The sequence below is a fragment of the Betta splendens genome, chromosome 10, assembly GCF_900634795.4.
Source record: "Betta splendens chromosome 10, fBetSpl5.4, whole genome shotgun sequence".
Taxonomy (NCBI): domain Eukaryota; kingdom Metazoa; phylum Chordata; class Actinopteri; order Anabantiformes; family Osphronemidae; genus Betta; species Betta splendens.
This window is the reverse complement of record NC_040890.2, coordinates 13,588,716-13,608,464: the sequence shown is the minus strand read 5'-3', so window position 1 is coordinate 13,608,464 and position 19,749 is coordinate 13,588,716. Positions and strand designations below refer to the sequence as shown.

The window sequence follows — 19,749 nt, the reverse complement described above, 5'->3', positions numbered from 1 at the left end:
CACGTAAACATGGTTTTGTCCAACGATCTCAAACCTTTCGCCACTAGTTCAAAATTTTGTGCCAGTATTTTGAAGGGCACCTGCTAACTTCCGGCAGTGCTTGAGCTTGACACCCAGCTCGATGCTTAACGGAGTCACAGTCGTGAAAGTGGCGGAGGCGGACATTGTTGTGGTAACAGTCCAGAGGATAAGCACAAGTGATGCACTTACTTTTATCGGATAAAGGACGAGGTTGGATTTGGATGTATTTTATTTTCTATCCGTAGACACAGTCGTTTGCTGATAAAAAAGCTGCTGCAGCACACGGACTCTACCTCCAGCCACCGGGGAACTGAGTTCATTCAGCCGCGGCGAGCGGAGCCTGATGAGACGATGCCAGCAACGTAAAAATCACAACATCTGCAGGGCGTGCGTCCAAAACGGCTGGATTGAGCGTCCACGGATCGTGGGCTTGTGCATGCAGCGGGCTACGCGAGTCTACGGCGAGGCTGTGGCCACAGAGGAGGTAAAATAAGGACAGTTGTATTCATGAAGGCCTTTGGAGAACACGTTCTGTTGATGAGAGCCTAGCAGATTGACGTTAATGGGGGTTTGCGGTACATTTTCATACACGACCTCATTAAGGCATTGTCCAGCGAGCACAGACAGAGGCAGCGACTGAAGACAGAGGCCACTGAAAGGACTCATCTCAACCACTATCACATGTTTGCGCTTTGATTTGGCCTCCGGTGCTTTAGTTATCGCGTAAATAGCATCTGAATGAAGATGAATACAAGGATGGCTCCGCGTTGAGCATCGAGTCCTCCAGAGGCGTCTCGGCGGTTATAACGGATTCTCAGGTACCCCCTAGTTCTGGGCTTTTCATCGAAAATGGGCAGCGAAAGTGAGGTAATAAACAGAGAACTGTCAAAGATGTCTGACGAGGAATTGCTCGCGTGCTCCAAAGAGGAGCTGGTGAGCCGATTGCGTAAAGAGGAGTCCGACAAAATCTCAGCCCTCATCCAGCGCGGGCGGCTGATAAAGGAGGTAAATAAACAGCTGCAGGGGCACCTCCTCGAAATCAGGGAACTGAAAGTCATCAATCAGCGCCTGCAGGAGGAGAACGTGGAGCTGCGGGACCTGTGCTGCTTCCTGGACGACGACAGGCTCAAAGTGAAGAAGCTGGCGAGGGAATGGCAGCTGTTCGGCCACCACGCGGCCAAAGTGATGCGCGAGGACCTGGGCGGATACTTGAAGAAGCTCGCCGACCTGGAGCGCATGCAGGACGGGCTGGTGAAGGAGAACTTGGACCTGAAGGAGCTGTGCCTCGTGCTGGAGGAGGAGTGCGTGAGCAGGAGTGACTCCAGCCCCGGCGGCTCCACCGAGCTCAACCTGCCCTGCATGGTGGCCCGGGACCTGGGCGACGGGAGCTCCAGCACGGGGAGTGTGGGGAGTCCTGACCAGCTGCATCTAGTGTGCTCGCCCGATGACTGATGGCAGGTTTGCGTCAGCGGTCAGGGCTTCTCCGACCTGAAACGGCCAGCTGGAGACGAGGAGACCGACAGAACCTTTGTTAGATACAATACATTACAAATTAAACTGGTGCAAACGCATTAGAGCCTTGTGAATGCTGCAAAGATTTGTGTGCCACTAGGTTTTGACACGATAAAGGTTTTACCATCGTTTTCAGGACTTTACAGAGACATTTAATAGGTGTTTGCCAGATAACGTATCTAAAATTTCAAGTGTTTTCTAGCAACTCTTCAGTTTTTGGAAAATTCTCCTTTTTAGCTGTATTGAAAAAAATGGGACCAAAAAAGTGGGTCACATATATAAATTTATCTCATGCACTGGACTAGCCTACACTGGTAGAAGCCTTTTTCTATTGCACTGGACAGCGTTATCATGAATCTTTAAATTACAGTTCTAAAGATTCATTTCAATCCAGTTTTGAGCCATATTTAGTCCACTCGATTCCAACAGCACTAAGAGAAAAAAAACGATAGAGTTGTAATAAAAAAAAAGAAAGAAAAAGATGGAGCTATTTGATATTTGCTTTTGCTAGATGCCCAATAGTGTGTAATATTTTATTCACTCTCTTCCTCAGGACAGGATTGGAGTGCCATATGTGCATGATGATTGTCACAACTTGTACAGGCCTGTGAATCAGGCTGATGTGAAGGGCCTTTAGGTTTACTGAGGCTGGGGCCGCTGTGCACAGCGTGACGCGTGCCAGAGGCCGGGCAGAGCCAGCACACTCGTTAAGGTTCCGGATCGAACACGATAGATGTCCTTCACTCGGCACCGAGCTGACGTTCTGTCACTTTTTTAATCCAACCCGGAACTCTTTGTATCAAACTGGAAGGTCTACGAGTTTTTCAGTGATTTTTTGATTGGGTTCTATTCTTCTATTCAAGCCAAGTTGTTTGAATTCACTTGCTGTATATGACTCTTTTATTACGTTGTTGTTGTTGATGTTCAATTAGCATATCACAGTTTGTTTAAGTTGGTGATGGTCGGCTCTCTCTTCTGTATCTTCATCCTTTGTATTTGCCTCAGACCTTAGAAAAAAGTTTATCTTTATTTGTGTTACTAACCATCTTCAGTTTCAATCATAATTGATGCACATGGATTAGAAATGATTTAGTTTGTTGTTAGCTGTTTTTGGTGGGCTATGCTCGTAGTGCATTGAAGAGCTTTAAATACAGTGGGTATGACACAATGTGCTGTTCGGACCTTTCTTTCCGTTTGACTCTGCAGACACAAGCGTTTACAAGCCCACAACACAGAATGATGATTGATTTCTGCACTTGTTTGACCTTCGTGTCCGAACTGACTGTGTTTGACTGACGCTCCCTTTATGTCATACACACTGACTTTGTGGACGTTCATCAGTTTTATTTTTGCACGGTCTGGAGAGATGGGGAGAGCAGTAATGCTTTTACCCAGCGAGCGACTCACAGATGTCTTCTGACAGCTCCACGCATGCAGATTTTTTTTCCTCCCTCATGCTCTGACTCGCCTTCCATCTCTCATCTCTCGCTCTAACCTCGTGTTTTGCAGGGTGTTCCAATGCCCTCTGAGCCATGTACGTATTAGCATGAGAGTTTGTTCATTTCCAGGAAATGGAGCAAAAGAGGACAGTGTTGACAGCAGAGGCGTGGAAGCTGTTGTTCAAATCAGGCTATAGACTACACATATAATTCCTGCATTGTATATATACATGTCTGGGTTATTCCGCTGTCTGTGTTTACATTACAAAACCTTTAAATATCTTTTTGCACACAACGGATTCTTTATTGCAACATTTCTTTGATGTGTTTGACATTGTCACAATAATGTTACAACGTCCACACAGTTACCAACATTGGTTCTAGTAGAATAGCTTTGACAAAGTGGAAGGTAAAGTAAGGCACTGCCCACCAAAACAGCTCATTTCACTAAGAAATAAAAACATTCATAATAATATATTACACTCTCAAAAAATATATATCTCAATATCTAATCCATATTACCTTCTATGGTCCAGCCTTAGTGGTCAATAATTGTCATAAACAATAGTAGGATCAATACAAAAATAAGTACCATTTATTAGTAAGTACTCTCTTTTCCCTTAGTAAAGACTTTTAGAATTTTGTTACATAAAAAGTCATTAAATGCAACATAAAAATATTCTTTAGATAAAATATTCCACATGCAGTTCTCTCATCAATGATCAATATATTTGTAACATTTCATAGCTTTTAGATTTAAGAATATAAAGTGTATATTTGTATTAAATCTATAACAGTGTAACATTCACGTCCTTATAAGGACAACTTTGTTGTCTAAGTAAAAATTCCTGAAGAAATGAAATGAAGCAGGTGCACCATGGCTTGTTTCGAATTTACTGTTACAGTATTTTGACTTCTGTCATGTCTCCCAGTGGTCGTGTGTGTCCATTGACTCAAACAGTAGTGTTTCGCCAGCGTGACGGGCCGCCGATCACAGTGTGAGGATGGTGGGGGAGTGCAGGGAGTGGTCTGACTGGTCACCGCTGCTGCTGCTGCGGCGGTGGGCCGCCCCACAGGGCCGCGGGGCCTGGGGCTGCTGGGCGCTCGCCTGGTGTGGTGCAGCGTGAGGCGGGACGGAGGCCGGCGGGTCTAAAGACGACGGGGGGTAGGTGAAGATCAGACTAGCTGTGAAGGGTGTGAGCGAGGGAGTGGAGAGCAGCACCGGGGTGTGGAGGGACTCCGATTCAGGGGCAGCAGCAGAAGCAGCGGATGTCACAGGCTTGGTGGGGATGGTGATCTTTGGTTTGGGCTTCTCCAGCTTTGTTGGCAGTTTCTTTGATGGTCCGGGTCTGCTGGGGACTTGTGGCTCTACTTTGATGCCTCCAAAGGAGGAAAGCGACGGATGCGGGTCAGAATCAGAATCAGAGTCCTCAATTTTACAAATGGGACGATGCGCTTCCAGGACCAGTTCCAGCTTTTCTTTTTCCTTTTGTAACTTGTCGATTTCCTTCTGTAGACTTGTCTTTTCATCTTCCAGTTTATCGGTTTCCTACAGCACAGAAAAAACAGACATAGCTGTAAGTTTTATTGTGTCTGACCAGCAGCTTGTACTTCTAGGAGGTTGTGACACTCACGTTTTGCAGCGTGTCCGTCAGCTCTCGACGGCGGTTGCGGCACTTGGCTGCTGCTAGCTTGTTCCGCTCCCTTCGTATTCTGCGCCTCTCTAACTCGTCCTGGGATAACTTGAGGGAAAAGAGAGTAAAACACATTAAACTAATTAAGAGTAAAACGAGAGCACTGACGTTCAAGCCGCTTGCAACTCCAAAATATCCCCTTTCCAGGGCACGTTGAGCCTATGGGCAACGTGACATAGATGAAATACTACCACCATGTGTGCGCACTGAGTCATCACAGTCATGGCGTCTGAATGATTTTGATTTGGCTGAGCTTTTGTACCTTTGTAACACCCTGCCTCTGACTTCACCCAGTGCCCCATTGAATAATTACAGTGGCTCCAGTATTTCCCGCCCTTTCAACATGATGCGTCACCCTCAGACCCCAGCAGTGACTCAGGTGTGAGTCACAGGAAAATGACTTGCCCATGTGAGTCACATGACAGTCCATTTCCTGTACCGTGCAATTAGGACGCTAAGAAAAAAAAACTGACAGCGTTATGGGCCAAAGCGGTGCTGGTAACTAAAAGTTAAACTGTTATGATGGTCTCTGAAGATAAAGATTGGCTTTACTGGGAGATTGTAACATTTATTCTGTCTTGTTCATACAGGTAAGACTGGTCTAGGTCGTTGAAACGAATGTGTGACAGGTAATAAAGTAACTGATTCAACAACAACACAAAGTAAACACCAAAAAAGCAAAAAAAGCCTCCGGGGATTTTTATAAACAATCTTTTAAGAATCATTTAAATACTGTGTTCAAGAATCTTTTAAATATCAACAATTACTTAATAAAGTAGAATCCTCTGATTTTGTCACGTCTGTAGGAAAAGACATGGTTGTGTCAGAGGCTATTACAGGATATGACGTATCACTTAGACAGAAATGATTGAGCCATTGCCTACAACTCACTCTTTGTCCCCTCCGAGGAGAAAATGATTCCCTGGAGGGCGCCTTTTTAATCACTCCCCTTAAATCCTCATTTTTCAAAGAGGAAATGCAACTAATGCGCATTCATCATTATTCCTATCATATATGTATATTATCACAATGGCTTACTTACATGGTCATCATTCCTGCGTCTTCCTGTGGCTGAAGCACTGGCTGTAGCTGCTCTTATGACTCCTGGCCTGAGCAGATGTGATGGAGGAGGAAGTGGAACCAGCGGCCGTACCCCTGAGAGGGTTGGGTAAGGCGGTACCGGTGATCGTGCCGGGCCAGGTGGGTGCATGAGGGAGGGCTGGACCAGCCACTGAAGGTCCTGGTTGCTTGTGATGGCATTGAGGCTTGGTATGAACTGACTGCTCCCCGCTGCTGTGAACTTCTTTAAACAGATTAAATGGAAAATTAACACAAGGTTAGAAGAACCTAAAAGTACGTTAACATAAGGCATAAAGTCAACATGTCATTATCAAACCACTGTTTATCCAAGGTTACAAAGTTCAAATCAATAAGATTTCTATGTATGTTAATAGACACTTTTAAAACAGTCCTAAAAGGCGTTTTAAAAAAACTAATGTTATTATATGTGCATAGTACTGTTACAGTTTATTTCACATTAAGTCCTGGTTAAATGAGAGTACACTTACCTGCTCCTGTTGAGTGTTTGAGGTGCTTGTGTTTCCCAGGGAACCAGAGTTCGACCCAGAACCGCTGCCCGTATAATCCGAGTTGCCTCGTCCTTGACTCCCAAAGTTTCGATACATCCTTCGCGTTAAAATGTCAAGAAACCCGTACCTCACTGAAGCTGTCTCGCCTCGTAGCCTCACCCAAAGACTTTCTGAATGAGTCTCGTCTCGTGTCTCAATTCAAATGCAGGGCGAGCCCACCTTTTTAGGGTAAGTCGGTCGAGTCCACACTGGTGCCGCCTCAAGGGGAGGACTAGGAAGAAAGATGTCGCCTTGCTTTTCTTCGGCTCACTAAAATGTCTCCAAGCGACTTGTGGTACCTCCTCCCGTCCTTAGTCACACAGCTGAACAGCCAAAGCGGATCGTTGTGGGGTTGTAAAGTCTCAAAGCGGTACCATTCGCTAGCCACGCCCCTCAGTATTTACGGGAAATACAATTGTCTGGAATCTCTCGCGATCTGGGCACGCGCCATGACGTCATTGCCCATAAATGGTAAGAGTTTCCTCCTTTAGAACAACACCCGGGATCCCTAGTATTCTAACAGCGCACAAGTTTGTTTCTGGTATTTTCTGGTTTCTGGTTGATTCAGTGTGGAAGTACTACAACAGTTTCCTGCGTCACTGTGTTTTATAACATTGTGTTTGCATTAATCACAATAATGTTACTTATATGTTTACTGTACTTTTTATTGATATTCTATTGAATGTAATTAGAAAGGATAATAAGACAAGAAACCGAGTTTATTACTTTACCAATGTTATACACTGTGAGAATGTGAGATAACTTTTTAAATAAAAAACACGAGATAGACACACAGATACACAGACAGACAGACAGACATAGAGACAGACACACAGACAGACACACAGACAGAGATTATAAAACGAAAGCAAAGCTCGGTGCATGTGTTGAACTGCGTTGCGCCTCCTGGCAGTCACTCTCACTTGGCAAAACCACATCTAACTGCACGCATGCCTGTGGACATGAGTCAGTCATTTGCCACAGAGTTGCTCAATTATTTAACCATCCATTTCAGTGACTGCTGTACTTGTAAGCACAATGTAGCACCTACTAAAAACTGGAAAAAAAGGCATTTTGTCGATTCAGTGGGCTTAGCCTGTCCCAACAGCTGCTGACCTTGCAGTCCCTGAGGACAGAGTTCCCGGCAGAGGTTGACTTCTCCTGTTGCTGACTGTTGCACCAGTGCCTCGTGTTACTGTTAATTCTTTTATTCCCTTACATGAGAATTGCTCATTTTATTTTATTTTTTACATTTTTAAGTTAATTGGAAGGTCTGCTTTGAATACCGCTTTAAATAAAATATATACGTTTGTGGAAAATACGGAACAAATTCTACACATGTCTCATTTGTATAGAAACCAAGAAACTGTGGTCTTAAGGCTGTGTGATTCATGGATGAAAACAAAGACCAGCGTGAATAAAAACTGAAACTGCTGGGAGCATGACAAGGATAATTTTTCAGGCTTATACCTTTTTACTCCCTGACCCCATGTGACTGCCAAGTTTCTTATGTCGTATTATATACCAATGATACACCTGCGGAAAGTTTTTCATTATTGTTATCCCTTTTCAGATGTTAATGGTGTGATATGAATGTAATACACATGAATGTAATATAGAGTAAAGGTGAACGCTAGATGACTAATGCTTCAGGAATGTAATGATGATGTCTTAAATTGTAACATGTCCGAACATGTTGGTCACGATTTATCCCCTATTACACCTTAATTCACGTGACAGACTTTTTAATTTGAGGCCACGCATGAACTCAAAACCTTTTTATCAAGTAGTAAAAGAAGAAATAAACTCATAACCTTTTTCTCAAGTAGTAAAAGAACTTTAGATTCCATTCCAATATACTCACCCTGACCCACCCACGCACGCACTTCCACTCACACGTGCCTATAACAAAATCCTCATGTCACATTCACCTACTGTACATGTATAGAACCCATTTTGTGACTTTTCAAATCATACTGAAGGACTAAGGGCTAGATTATCTGACTGTACAGGACAATTTTGAAAACGCCAGTAAGTCTCTACCAATACTGATTAAAGACCAGATGTGGTCTGTTGAGGTAAACATGAAGTATGTGTCTTAAATAACATTGGTACACAGTGTGTATAAATTAATCAAATTAAAGTCAAGTTTAATATAGGTAATCTATACCCTCTAAAACCCATATTACTAACAATAAAGGTTCCGGCTTTTTAAACGGGTCCACTGCGTTTTGTACCTACGCGTCTTTTGCCACGCAGGCACTGAAGTCAACCAACAACTAGTGGAGATGGGTGGGATCAGCACCAACTCTGCGATAGCCACGTAGTTGTCAAGCTACCAACGTTAGCCGGGGAGGTGAGTGCTCTCCTGTCAGTATTATTAACATAATCACACAGCTATTTAGCAGGAAAGTTGTGTGGATACTGGCAACGTCGCTGGGGCAAATGCCGTTTAAGCCTTCATGTAATATCGACTATGAACTGATATTAGGACGTTATTAGCTTAGCTCGCCTGGCTACGAAGCTAGCATTTAGGTAGCACTGGTTTGTACGTACACTAGCTAGTATTAGCATAAACGTCTTGCAGTTTGGCTCTTTTGACTGAACGACACAATGCTAGGGTTTGTTATGGTTCGTCGTAGTGTTCGGTTAACTGGAGATGAACAACACAACACGGTAAAGAAGCGGAACTGTAGTTAACGGCTCATTGTGCTGTTGTGTTTTCAGCTAACGTCAACGCTACAATGGACCTGCCACATCATGGTTACCGAGCAAGTAAGTGGAACAAGGAATCACCGAGTTACCCGCAATTGTCACTTTTATAAGTCCGAAATAAACGCCATTTGTGACCACTTGTTACAAAGACACACAATTCCCCAAGTCTACCTGGTAACTAAATGATGCCGGTTTATTAGGTTCATCTGCAGAACTTATTAAACCAGATAGTGTAATCCTGGCCACACCTGTTGTAATTACGACATCGGCTCTATTAAATGTAATTAAATGAAATTAATTTCATTCAAAAGACACAAAGGTTTCATTATATTGTGTTAGTCATCACACAGTTTTCTCCTACTCCTTGCAGACTCGAACCAGCTCAGTAGATTGCGATGCACACTCACTTTTGGACTTCCGATTAATCGTCCGTCATCTTTGCACACTGTAAATTCAGATGGACTCCGTTTTCTTCCTTCCACAGCTAAACCCAGAGCTCGTGCTGCTCCCCCTGCAGCAGATTCTGTCCTCTTTGAAGACACCAGCTCTGTTGGGCCAGCGATGAACAGTCAGGGATATTACACTCCTGGGTACAATATGGAAGGAGCCTCTAACATACAAGAAGGACCTGGAATGAACAACCTGTTTGCTGACCCCATGGCCAGTGCAGCAATGATGTACGGGTCGTCCTTAGCCAACCAAGGGAAGGACATGGTAAACAAAGAGGTAAGGAAAATAAAGATATTCGTAGGGTTTATATGATCATGAACTTTCTACCTTTTGTAACATATTTAAAATATGTGTATGGATGAAGTATGTAATCCCAGTATACTATGAATAAGTCCCTAGGAAATCTAGCTGCAATAATCAGGAACTGTAATATTTGCACCTTTTTTCTCTTTCAGATCAGCAGATTTATGTCGGTGAACAAGCTAAAATATTTCTTTGCTGTGGACACCAGATATGTACTGAAGAAACTTATGATCCTCATGTTTCCCTATACACATCAGGTAATCACTGCTATCCATGATGTAAGACTTTGTCTTGGGACTTTGTACTGAATGTTATAGAATATTAAATACAGTACTAAGATTGTGCAATATTTTTCCTAGTATCATATCTTCAACCACATATCACACTGAAACTATGCAAACAAGATAATCAGAAACCTAATCACTCCAGCTTTATTTATATGGTATCTAGTGCAAAAGTTCAGTTAACTCCCACACACTTTAGCTTGTCCAGATTATATTGTAGGTCACTACACTTCATTCTGTGCCCTGATAAAGTACAAACTACACACAGTGCAAACCCTCCTTACAAAGGAAGCGTCAGATAGTTCTATTTACTATTGCGTGGTACAGTGCAACAATTAAGGTTCAGTTGCATTCATAGCTAGAGTTTAGGATGAATCTGGATTCCATTTTCCCTATTGTTAAAAAATGTTATGAAATGGCCAATGTAGCTCAGCATCATCTTATGTTCCACATCTTCACTGTTACTGTGTTCATGATAGGATTGGGAAGTTCGTTACCATCGAGACACTCCACTGCCCCCGAGACAGGATGTGAATGCACCTGACCTCTACATACCAAGTACGTTTATTGTCAGTGCAAAGTTATTAATTCATGTGCGATGTAACAAGTGTAATTTTGTCTTGTAGCAATGGCATTCATTACCTACATTTTGCTTGCTGGAATGGCCCTCGGCATTCAGAAAAGGTGAGTTATTACTATTTATCAGGTTTATTTTAATAATCACACTAAATATTTAAATTGTAAACAAGTTAAATAGCTTCTGTTGTGTGTGTGTATATATATATATATATATATATATATATATGAAGGTTCAGCCCAGAGGTTCTTGGACTGTGTGCCAGCACTGCCCTCGTGTGGATCATCATTGAAGTGTTGGTGATGCTGTTAAGTTTGTACTTGTTGACCATACACAGTGACCTGTCAACGTTTGATCTCATCGCCTACAGTGGATACAAATATGTTGGGTAATAGACTTTGTATGCATGTATTTACAAAAGTATTACTGATTTATTACCATGAAAGGAAAAACAAGTGATCTTTAATTATAGTTTAGATATAGGCTAAGCCTGTAGTGTATTACTACATATAATCAGCTGTATTAATGCTTTAACATGATGTTTATCATTTAGCTTAGTAAATAATTATATATTCAAATGCTTTTGATCCATGTTAACAGTTTGAATGTTGTTTTCTCTAGGATGATCTTTGTAGTGATGGGTGGCTTACTGTTTGGCAGTGATGGTTATTTTGTGGCCCTTGCCTGGTCATCTTGTGCCCTTATGTTCTTCATTGTAAGTATTTTGGGACATCATCTTGGGAAACTCAAGTATTTGTAATTTTATTACTAATTTTGGTAATTTTATTACAACTAATTACAAAAACAACATTTCTCTTTCTTCACATGCTTAACGTGCTTTCTTTTAAATAACACTGGTCTGAATCAAAGGTTTAGAGGTGTTTCTGTCTACACAGGTGCGATCCTTGAAAATGAAGATCCTTCCCTCTCTTTCATCTGACTCTATGGGAACAGGGTCGAGTGCCAAACCACAACTACGCCTTTATGTGACTGCAGCCACTGCAATCTTTCAGCCTATAATCATCTATTGGTTAACATCTCACTTAGTCAGGTGACTGTGAGGTATATGTTGACCTGATGTCCAAAAATTCTTGGATGCATCCCACAAATGAGATTGTTGTGTGTTTCTATACTTGCCTTTATATGCTTTTTTGTCAAGTCTAACACATACAGTATGTGGGCATACTTTGAGCTGAGGCGTGTGTTCAACTCATTGGGCGGACAAGTCAACAATGACCAGGTTACATTGATTTAATCAAACAATGTTTGTTGTCTACCATGAGTATTCCATTACATAAAAGATGCTTATTGTTGAGAACTGAAAACACAAGGGCTTTTATTGAGAGATTTGATTTGAAATAACATGTTCCTCTTTTTATAAAGCTCCTGGACATTCTTTCCATTTCCATATTTACAGCCAGACAGAAACACATTATACTCAAGTACCATTATTTTGTTGTGGTAATATTTTGGCATTATCTCCACAATGTTGTGAGTCCTTGATTTTATTTACCTACATGGCATGGTACCATGGTACCGACAAAGCATGGTAATCTTTGGATTTTGTAGAAAAAAATAAATATATTTAGCTTTGTGTATTCAAATTAATCTGTTTCTGAAGCTCCTTTGTTCAGTGCCCAAAAACTACATCTGCATGGAGAGGTGCATTTAGTGGATCTGGTTAGTTTTTGCTCATTGGGGGCTTCGTACCCAATTTCCGGTTGGGGAGATGGTGAAACCTCCCCTCTCTGAGGACGCCAAGTCAGAGGGGATGTTTCACCATCTCCCCAACCGGAAATTGGGTACGAAGCCCCAATGAGCACAGACACGCTGAGCGAGGCAGCGACTGACCTGAAAGATAAGATCATGGCGAGATTGAACAGGCAACCCCGAACCCCACTACAACGGCTAAGTGAAGTACCATCAGAAAGTCTCATGGAAGATGTGAATGCAGCATTGAGAGTGATCACAATCACAGAAACCAATGAGCGGATATACGCTTCAGCATCAGTGATCCTAGAGGTGCTTGGCTATAAGAGCAACCATGGGAGCCATGAGAAACAATACCCACCATGGAAACGAAGGTTGGAGGCAAAAATCAAGGCAGCTCGGAGGGAAGTGAGCCAAATGACAGAGGCCCAGAGAGGTGCAATGAAAAGACCGATGCCCAAGAGGTACAGCCAGATGCCCATACCTGAAGCACTCGAAACTGCCAAGCAAAGGCTACAAGCCTTGGCCAGCCGCCTAAAGAGATACACCAGAGATAACGAAGCCAGACGAATAAACCGGCTGTTCGCAACACAACCTGCGAAAGTGTACTCTCAGTGGCAGGGTAATAACAACAGAGCAGACCCACCAAGGCTGGAAACTGAACAGTACTGGAAAGGGATATGGGAGAGGGAGGCATCACACAACAGAGATGCACAGTGGCTGGTGGATCTGAGGGAAGACCACAGCAACCTCCCTGAACAGAACCCAGTGACTATCACAGTGGCAGACATCCAACATAGAGTCTCAGGTATGAAAAACTGGACAGCACCCGGCCCTGACATGATCCACGCCTACTGGCTAAAGAAGCTCACTGCAATCCACGAGCGCCTGGCAGCACAAATAAACCAGCTGCTAAGGGATGGGACTCACTCTGAATAGCTAACCGAAGGGCGAACGATCCTGATAATGAAGGATCCCTCAAAGGGTACAGTCCCATCCAACTACCGGCCAATAACCTGCCTCTCCACAACATGGAAGCTCATGTCAGGCATCATCACAGCTAAGATAAGTGGGCACATGGGTCAATACATGAGCGAAGCACAGAAGGGCATTAGTAAGGATACCAGAGGAGCCAAACACCAACTCCTGGTAGACAGAACAGTCGCCCAAGACTGCAGAATGCGACACCAACCTGTGCACAGCCTGGATCGACTACAAGAAAGCCTATGACTCAGTGCCACACACATGGATCACTGAATGCTTGGAGCTGTACAACATCAACAGAACTCTAAGGGCCTTCATTGCAAACTCGATGAGGTTGTGGAAAACCACCCTTGAAGCCAATGGGAAGCCACTTGCCCAAGTATCCATCAAATGTGGCATATACCAAGGAGATGCACTGTCCCCACTGCTGTTCTGCATAGGTCTGAACCCCCTCAGCCAAATAATAAACAAGACTGGCTATGGATACCGACTCCAGAACGGGGCCACCATAAGTCACCTCCTCTACATGGATGACATCAAGCTGTACGCCAAGAGTGAGCGAGACATCGACTCGCTGATCCACACCACCAGGATCTACAGCTCGGACATCGGGATGTCATTCGGACTCGAGAAATGTGGGAGGATGGTGACAAAGAGAGGCAAGGTAATCCACACAGAAGGGGTCTCACTCCCAGAAGGAACAATAGCAGACATTGAGGACAATTACAAGTACCTTGGAATACCACAGGCAAACGGCAACCTTGAACAGGCAACAAGGAATGCGGCAACAGCCAAATACCTCCAACGAGTAAGGCAAGTCCTAAGAAGCCAGCTCAATGGCAAGAACAAATCCCGGGCAATAAACAGCTACGCTCTGCCAGTGATCAGATACCCTGCAGGAATAATAAGGTGGCCAAAGGAAGAGATACAGACCACAGATGTTAAGACACGAAAGCTCCTCACCATGCATGGAGGGTTCCACCCCAAATCCAGCACCCTGAGACTGTACGCTAGCCGCAAAGAAGGAGGCAGAGGACTAGTGAGCGTGAGAGCCACTATCCAGGATGAAACATCCAAGATCCATAAGTACATCAAGGATAAGGCCCCGACAAATGACGTGCTGAGTGAATGTCTCAGGCAGTGGAGAACAGAGGATGAGATGCTGGAAGAGGGACCACCATGGGAGGACAAGCCCTTGCACGGGATGTACCACCGGAACATAACTGAAGTGGCTGATCTCAACAAATCCTACCAATGGCTTGAAAGGGCTGGGCTGAAGGACAGCACAGAGGCACTCATCCTGGCCGCACAGGAGCAGGCCCTGAGCCCTAGAGCCATAGAAGCCCAGACCTACCACACCAGACAAGACCCAAGGTGTAGACTGTGCAAAGAGGCCCCAGAGACGGTCCAGCACATAACTGCAGGGTGTAGGATGCTGGCAGGCAAAGCATACATGGAACGCCATAACCAAGTGGCTGGCATAGTATACAGGAACATCTGCGCGGAGTATGGACTGGAAACCCCAAGGTCAAAGTGGGAAACACCTCCCAAGGTGGTAGAGAACGAGCGAGCCAAGATCCTGTAGGACTTCGGATCCAGACTGACAGAATGGTAATGGCTAACCAACCAGACATTGTGGTGGTGGATAAAGAGCAGAGGAAAGCCATAGTGGTGGATGTGGCAATACCAAGCGATGGCAACATCAGGAAAAAGGAACATGAGAAACTAGAGAAATACCAAGGGCTCAGAGAAGAACTGGAGAAGGCTTGGAAGGTGAAGGCCACAGTGGTGCCTGTGGTGATCGGAGCACTAGGGGCTGTGACCCCCAAACTGGAGGAGTGGCTACGACAGATCCCTGGAAAAACATCCGAAATCTCAGTCCAGAAAAGTGCAGTCCTAGGAACAGCAAGGATACTGCGCAGAACCCTCAAGCTCCCTGGCCTCTGGTAGAGGACCCGAGCTTGGAAAGTGGATGAGACCACCCGCGGAGGGTGAGACAAGAGTGTGTGTGTGTGTGTGTGTGTGTGTGTGTGTGTGTGTGTGTGTATATATATATATATATATATATATATATATATATATATATATATATATATATATATATATATATATATATATATATATATATATATATATTTATTTATTTATTTATTTATATTTATATTTATATTTATATATAATTAATGAAAAAAGTAATTAAATGAAAACATCGTTATCCATATCTTTCCTAACTCGTGTGTATCTGTTCGCTCATATACCGTCCCTTTTTTGCCCTCGTATATGCTGTAAGATCGTTGGGAGTGCGCGCCCGGGAACGCGCACACAGCAAAGCGTCCTTTTCGTTTCCATGGAAACCCCGAAGGCAACTAAAGAGGCAGAGGTGCCCGACTCGAGACTAGAAATTCACTTTTAAGTTTTGCGGAGCCAGCTTCGGGAAATTACGGAGCCCCGAAGTCGGATATAGGTGTTTTGTTGAATTGGTAAGTAATGAGTAAATGTGCGTCTGAAACATTAGCTACAGGCGATTAGGTTACCTGTGAAAGGAAAAGGCGGCTCTCTTGACTAAATGAAACTTTATATTGTTCCGCCATTTGGCTGCTGGAGTGCTTTGTAAAGCCATGTGCCACACTGAGGCTGTCTAAGCGTGTCTTTACGTGTCTTCGCGTGCACTGAGTGGATTTTTAGCGCTCGTGAAGCATTTAGTCGAAGCCAGCGCGTTGCCTGTGCAGCGTATGCGCTTAAAGCACACGCACCTGTTCCGCTGCTGCGTTTGTTAAAAGTAAGAGGAGACTACACACAGGGTGAACTTTGCACGTTTAGTGGATGCTCATCGGAGGGGAACGGAGCTAACGTTTAACCGTCGAGCAGGTCAGTGTTTTCTTTCTGTGTTAAGGTTGAAAGTTGAGTTTAAACTGACTAAGAGCCGCAGCCGCTGCAGAACAACGTGTGGAGTAATTTTCCTGTTAGAATGAATATTTGCACTATTAGTATATTGCCCGTTATTGTTAAAGAGGAATACAACGATTATTTCACTTTCTCATGTTAAAGGTTTTCCTAAATCATAACAAATTTCATCTATCAGATTATAAAACCTATGCTTAAAGGCTGCCTGCAAAGCTTTTCTCTTAAAACTACTGTTTTATAACACTCTGCTCATTCCTTTCTCTTTTCCAGCCGGGGTCCAGCTGCACATGCTCCTGGGTCAGCGATGGAGAATAGCTCTCACACACTGCCACCCTCGTCCCTTCTCTTTTCCTCCTCACCGCAGCAGAGCTGCTCCAGCGGCCGGCTTTCCCTCCCGCTCTCGCCCATTTCATTTCCCCCATCGCCTACCTCACTCTCTCCAGCGACCGCCGAGTCCGTTCACTCTTCTCCCCCCATGTCACACTGCACCGCGTCCCAGTGCCTCATCCAGGCAAACATATCTGACCAAGATGACCTCACTTGCCTCAACTGGCTGCATCAGAGGGGCAACCTGCTGCCGCTGCAGCCCCTTCCCAAAATGGCACCTCTGCCTCAATTAGAGCCAACCCAGCCTCTACCTCCTGCACTGGCCAAACCACCGTACTCCTTCAGCAGTCTGATTTTCATGGCGATAGAGGATTCGCCGAACAAGAGGCTTCCGGTGAAGGACATTTATGATTGGATTGTGAACAATTTTCCCTACTACAGAACGGCCTCTGGAGGCTGGAGGAACTCCGTTAGACACAACCTGTCGCTGAGTAAGAGCTTCCGTCGTATTCAGAGGGACAAAAGCCAGGTAGGCACTCAGGTGATTTGAAGAATTAATCTGTTTAATGCTGGAATTGGAGAACAGCGTTTCTAAAAGCATTTGTTTTTCCATGAACTAACTTTAAGCAATGAAGCCAGATGTTCTTTGTTGCGACGTCAACAATTAAACTGGCCCACAGGGCAATTATTCTAATGTACGCCACATGTTGAAGCTGTTATATAGTTTAACGTGTCAGCGTTGCTTAACAGTAACATTGTTCCATAACTCACTGCTGTTCAGGGGTTGAAGTCGTTTTGTCTCGTTGCTTCAGTCCGTAGGGAAGGGATCACTGTGGTGTGTTTGTCCAGAGTATCGGCCAGCGCTTCTCGAGGTGCTGCGGAAAACCCACAGTTATCACAGCACCAACAGCAGCCTCATCAACAAGCCAGCTCTGTGAGTGTAGTCCCACCGTGGACGTGCGCTGTGTGTAACAGCCATGTCATCAATTAAAGTTGGCCTCCAGAAAGTTCATTTCCTACATCTGTTACTGGTTATTACACAGTATTGGATAAATATACAGTGAAGGTTTGTGAAACCACTGGTTGGAGACAGCAACTGGACTAGTTTCTAGAGATTCTGTTGACCGCTGGTCAGAAAAAGTCACAAAAGTGAAACACTGACTTGTTTGGGATTAACCTCTCTATAATACACCTTTTAATGATTTCTTCTCTGGGCTCATGCAAATTGCATCAGACAATTAATATCATGTATGAATATTAAAGAAGGTTGAAAAAAACATCCACATTCAGTGTATTGTCCTGGAGGACAAAACAGCGTAAAATGTAATTTCTTGTGGATGGGTGATTTGTGCCTGAACAAAGTCACATTTGATATGAATCTGTTACGAAGGTATTTCAAACCAGGATTTGCTGCCTAACAGTTTTCCCATGCTGTGCAGGTTGGAAGGGGCTGACTACGGACTGCCTGCAGTGTGCGACTCTATGGAAATCTCAGGTCAGTTCTGAAGACACTCAGCAACCTCTTGTCACTAAATTAACGCAACAACTGACATATTTGACCCAACAGCACGTTTAATCTACGAAGTAACAGCCCTCTGTGGCACCTTTACTATCTGCAGCTTTTCTCCCTCTCTGCAGTGCCCTCAGCATGAAACAGTGTTCTTGTGTTTGTGTTCTGTTGCCATGGCAATGAGCATTCTGTTACCATCGCAACCGTGCAATAGCCTAGCATGGTTTGCTTTGCGGCTCCTCATTTTTTCCCGAGCCCATGTGTATACAACAGTCTAAACTCTGATACAGTGGTGCTTCTCAACTGGAGCTCTCATAATAAAGTTAAAAATCAGTGGCAAGGCAATAATTTATTATCCATTGTGACCTTTTTAATACGGTTGTTAAAGTACCACAAACGCTGCTTTGCTCTGTCCTACCTTACTTTTTTTACCCTCTTGTTGTGATAGACATAATTTATTTCTTTAATTAGATAACACAAGAAAATGATTTATTCTACTAAAACATGTTCCCATGCAGATCCTCTTACTCGAACCCTCCTCCTCTCAACGACCTCACCACAAATTAACGCTGATACCCTAAGCTTTGCTGAAAACCCACCGTTCCCTTTGACCCCTGATCACGAGGAGCTGGTCACAATGGATTCAGTAGAGTACCAGCAGGAGGAGGTCATTGACGAAATGGAAAAGGACCCCCTCTCAGACAGCGGGTATATCGAGTTACACTACTACCAGTCTCAGCAGTACCAGTACCTGGTGGTACCAGGTGACACAGAGCTGGACCTGGAGACGGTGGAGATACTTCAGCTTGATACGGAAGCGCAGGAGGCTGCTGGGTCACTGCTGGATCTGGCAGGTGGTGGCTATTAAATTCATGTTAATTTAACATTTACATTTAACAGTATATAATCCCACAAATCAACATAAATGTGGATATATGTTTCAAGTCTTACTTTGTGGATGGGATGATGATAACTGACATATCTGCTTTTTCTGTGACACTGCCACTGCACTAATCTTGTGTATATATTTTTTTAGAAAATCATTTAGATCAACTTTACTAATTGGCTTACAAAGCTTCACAGTACTTAACATGTATTTATATACTTTTATTGCACAAGTTGAATTTACCACCATTACATAGGTTACAATAACAATCTGGTCAAAGTGTTGAACATGCAACAAAGTGCTACACACGGAAAAACAAGAACAAAATTACACAAGGTATTAGTGTTTATAGTGTGTTTAAAAGTCATTTCATTTGTTGGGTTTCCACTGTGATTTTTACACACTGACATCAACTTCAGAAGCTGAATTACAGCTTCTAAGTCAAGTAGATATACCGGTGCTAAATCAAAATATTTTCTAATAAAGATTTACATCAGGCGCTAAATCCTGCAGAAGCAGGTGTTCCAAGAAACGCTGGAAGGAGTGTTTCTTCCTTACGAGTTCTTCAACATTTTAACCATCTTTTCTTTTCATGGTTTTCAATGTGGTAATTGTTTGGGTGAAGAAAACATTCATAAAAATTAAATAACTTTCATTATAGTAGTAGTTGCATTTATTTAACAATAGTTATTTATAATGTAGTTGCAAGCATAGATTGTACTCTAGCACTATTCACTACAAAACTACAACAACACAAGTATTTCCAAAGGTGTATTTGTTCATCTTTAGCACCACTGTTCTTCAC

General features: G+C 43.6%; 4 protein-coding genes across 7 annotated transcripts; 3 read left to right on the top strand and 1 right to left on the bottom strand.

Moving 5' to 3' along the window:
• The first annotated feature begins 111 nt into the window (after window positions 1–111).
• On the top strand, window positions 112–2,701 carry ccdc85b (coiled-coil domain containing 85B). Its single transcript, XM_029165333.2, has one exon. The coding sequence runs from the start codon at window positions 871–873 to the stop codon at window positions 1,471–1,473; it is 603 nt and encodes a 200-aa protein (XP_029021166.1). The 5' UTR covers window positions 112–870; the 3' UTR covers window positions 1,474–2,701.
• Window positions 2,702–3,540: 839 nt separating this feature from the next.
• On the bottom strand, window positions 3,541–8,378 carry fosl1a (FOS like 1, AP-1 transcription factor subunit a). Of its 2 annotated transcripts, none has more exons than XM_029165331.3 (4): window positions 6,235–8,378; window positions 5,709–5,969; window positions 4,607–4,714; window positions 3,541–4,521 (listed from the first exon to the last, which is right to left on the bottom strand). In XM_029165331.3, exons 1-4 carry the CDS (start codon window positions 6,349–6,351, stop codon window positions 3,964–3,966), a joined length of 1,044 nt encoding a protein of 347 aa, XP_029021164.1. In that variant the 5' UTR covers window positions 6,352–8,378; the 3' UTR covers window positions 3,541–3,963. The 2 variants fall into 2 exon arrangements, with proteins under 2 accessions (XP_029021164.1, XP_055368438.1); XM_055512463.1 differs by having other exon boundaries at window positions 5,709–5,966.
• A 132-nt stretch (window positions 8,379–8,510) lies between these two features.
• On the top strand, window positions 8,511–12,231 carry yif1a (Yip1 interacting factor homolog A (S. cerevisiae)). The gene is made up of 9 exons (XM_029165332.3): window positions 8,511–8,650; window positions 9,022–9,069; window positions 9,494–9,735; window positions 9,915–10,019; window positions 10,526–10,604; window positions 10,673–10,730; window positions 10,856–11,011; window positions 11,245–11,338; window positions 11,520–12,231. The coding sequence occupies exons 2-9, from the start codon at window positions 9,039–9,041 to the stop codon at window positions 11,676–11,678; spliced, it is 924 nt and encodes a 307-aa protein (XP_029021165.1). The 5' UTR covers window positions 8,511–8,650; window positions 9,022–9,038; the 3' UTR covers window positions 11,679–12,231.
• Window positions 12,232–15,555: 3,324 nt separating this feature from the next.
• si:ch211-145o7.3 (forkhead box protein N2) lies at window positions 15,556–19,432 on the top strand. Of its 3 annotated transcripts, none has more exons than XM_029165427.3 (5): window positions 15,556–15,797; window positions 16,492–17,089; window positions 17,361–17,482; window positions 17,988–18,043; window positions 18,577–19,432. In XM_029165427.3, the coding sequence occupies exons 2-5, from the start codon at window positions 16,526–16,528 to the stop codon at window positions 18,924–18,926; spliced, it is 1,092 nt and encodes a 363-aa protein (XP_029021260.1). In that variant the 5' UTR covers window positions 15,556–15,797; window positions 16,492–16,525; the 3' UTR covers window positions 18,927–19,432. The 3 variants fall into 3 exon arrangements, with proteins under 3 accessions (XP_029021260.1, XP_029021261.1, XP_055368477.1); XM_029165428.3 differs by having other exon boundaries at window positions 15,564–15,797; window positions 16,492–17,077; XM_055512502.1 differs by lacking the exon at window positions 15,556–15,797 and adding an exon at window positions 15,813–16,185.
• Window positions 19,433–19,749: the final 317 nt, after the last annotated feature.

What these genes read in the sequence shown, in the direction of transcription:
- ccdc85b (XM_029165333.2), top strand. Translation starts at nt 871, where the DNA reads ATGGGCAGCGAAAGTGAGGTAATAAACAGAGAACTGTCAAAGATGTCT.
- fosl1a (XM_029165331.3), bottom strand. Translation starts at nt 6,351, where the DNA reads ATGTATCGAAACTTTGGGAGTCAAGGACGAGGCAACTCGGATTATACG. An exon ending in CAAACACTCAACAGGAGCAG is followed by an intron (nt 5,970 to 6,234) that starts GTAAGTGTACTC and finishes ATCTGTTTAAAG; the next exon opens with AAGTTCACAGCAGCGGGGAG. An exon ending in GACGCAGGAATGATGACCAT is followed by an intron (nt 4,715 to 5,708) that starts GTAAGTAAGCCA and finishes TTTTCCCTCAAG; the next exon opens with TTATCCCAGGACGAGTTAGA.
- yif1a (XM_029165332.3), top strand. Translation starts at nt 9,039, where the DNA reads ATGGACCTGCCACATCATGGTTACCGAGCAA. An exon ending in ACCTGACCTCTACATACCAA is followed by an intron (nt 10,605 to 10,672) that starts GTACGTTTATTG and finishes TTTGTCTTGTAG; the next exon opens with CAATGGCATTCATTACCTAC. An exon ending in GCCCTCGGCATTCAGAAAAG is followed by an intron (nt 10,731 to 10,855) that starts GTGAGTTATTAC and finishes ATATATATGAAG; the next exon opens with GTTCAGCCCAGAGGTTCTTG.
- si:ch211-145o7.3 (XM_029165427.3), top strand. Translation starts at nt 16,526, where the DNA reads ATGGAGAATAGCTCTCACACACTGCCACCCTCGTCCCTTCTCTTTTCC. An exon ending in AAAGCCAGGTAGGCACTCAG is followed by an intron (nt 17,090 to 17,360) that starts GTGATTTGAAGA and finishes TCGTTGCTTCAG; the next exon opens with TCCGTAGGGAAGGGATCACT. An exon ending in CGACTCTATGGAAATCTCAG is followed by an intron (nt 18,044 to 18,576) that starts GTCAGTTCTGAA and finishes GTTCCCATGCAG; the next exon opens with ATCCTCTTACTCGAACCCTC.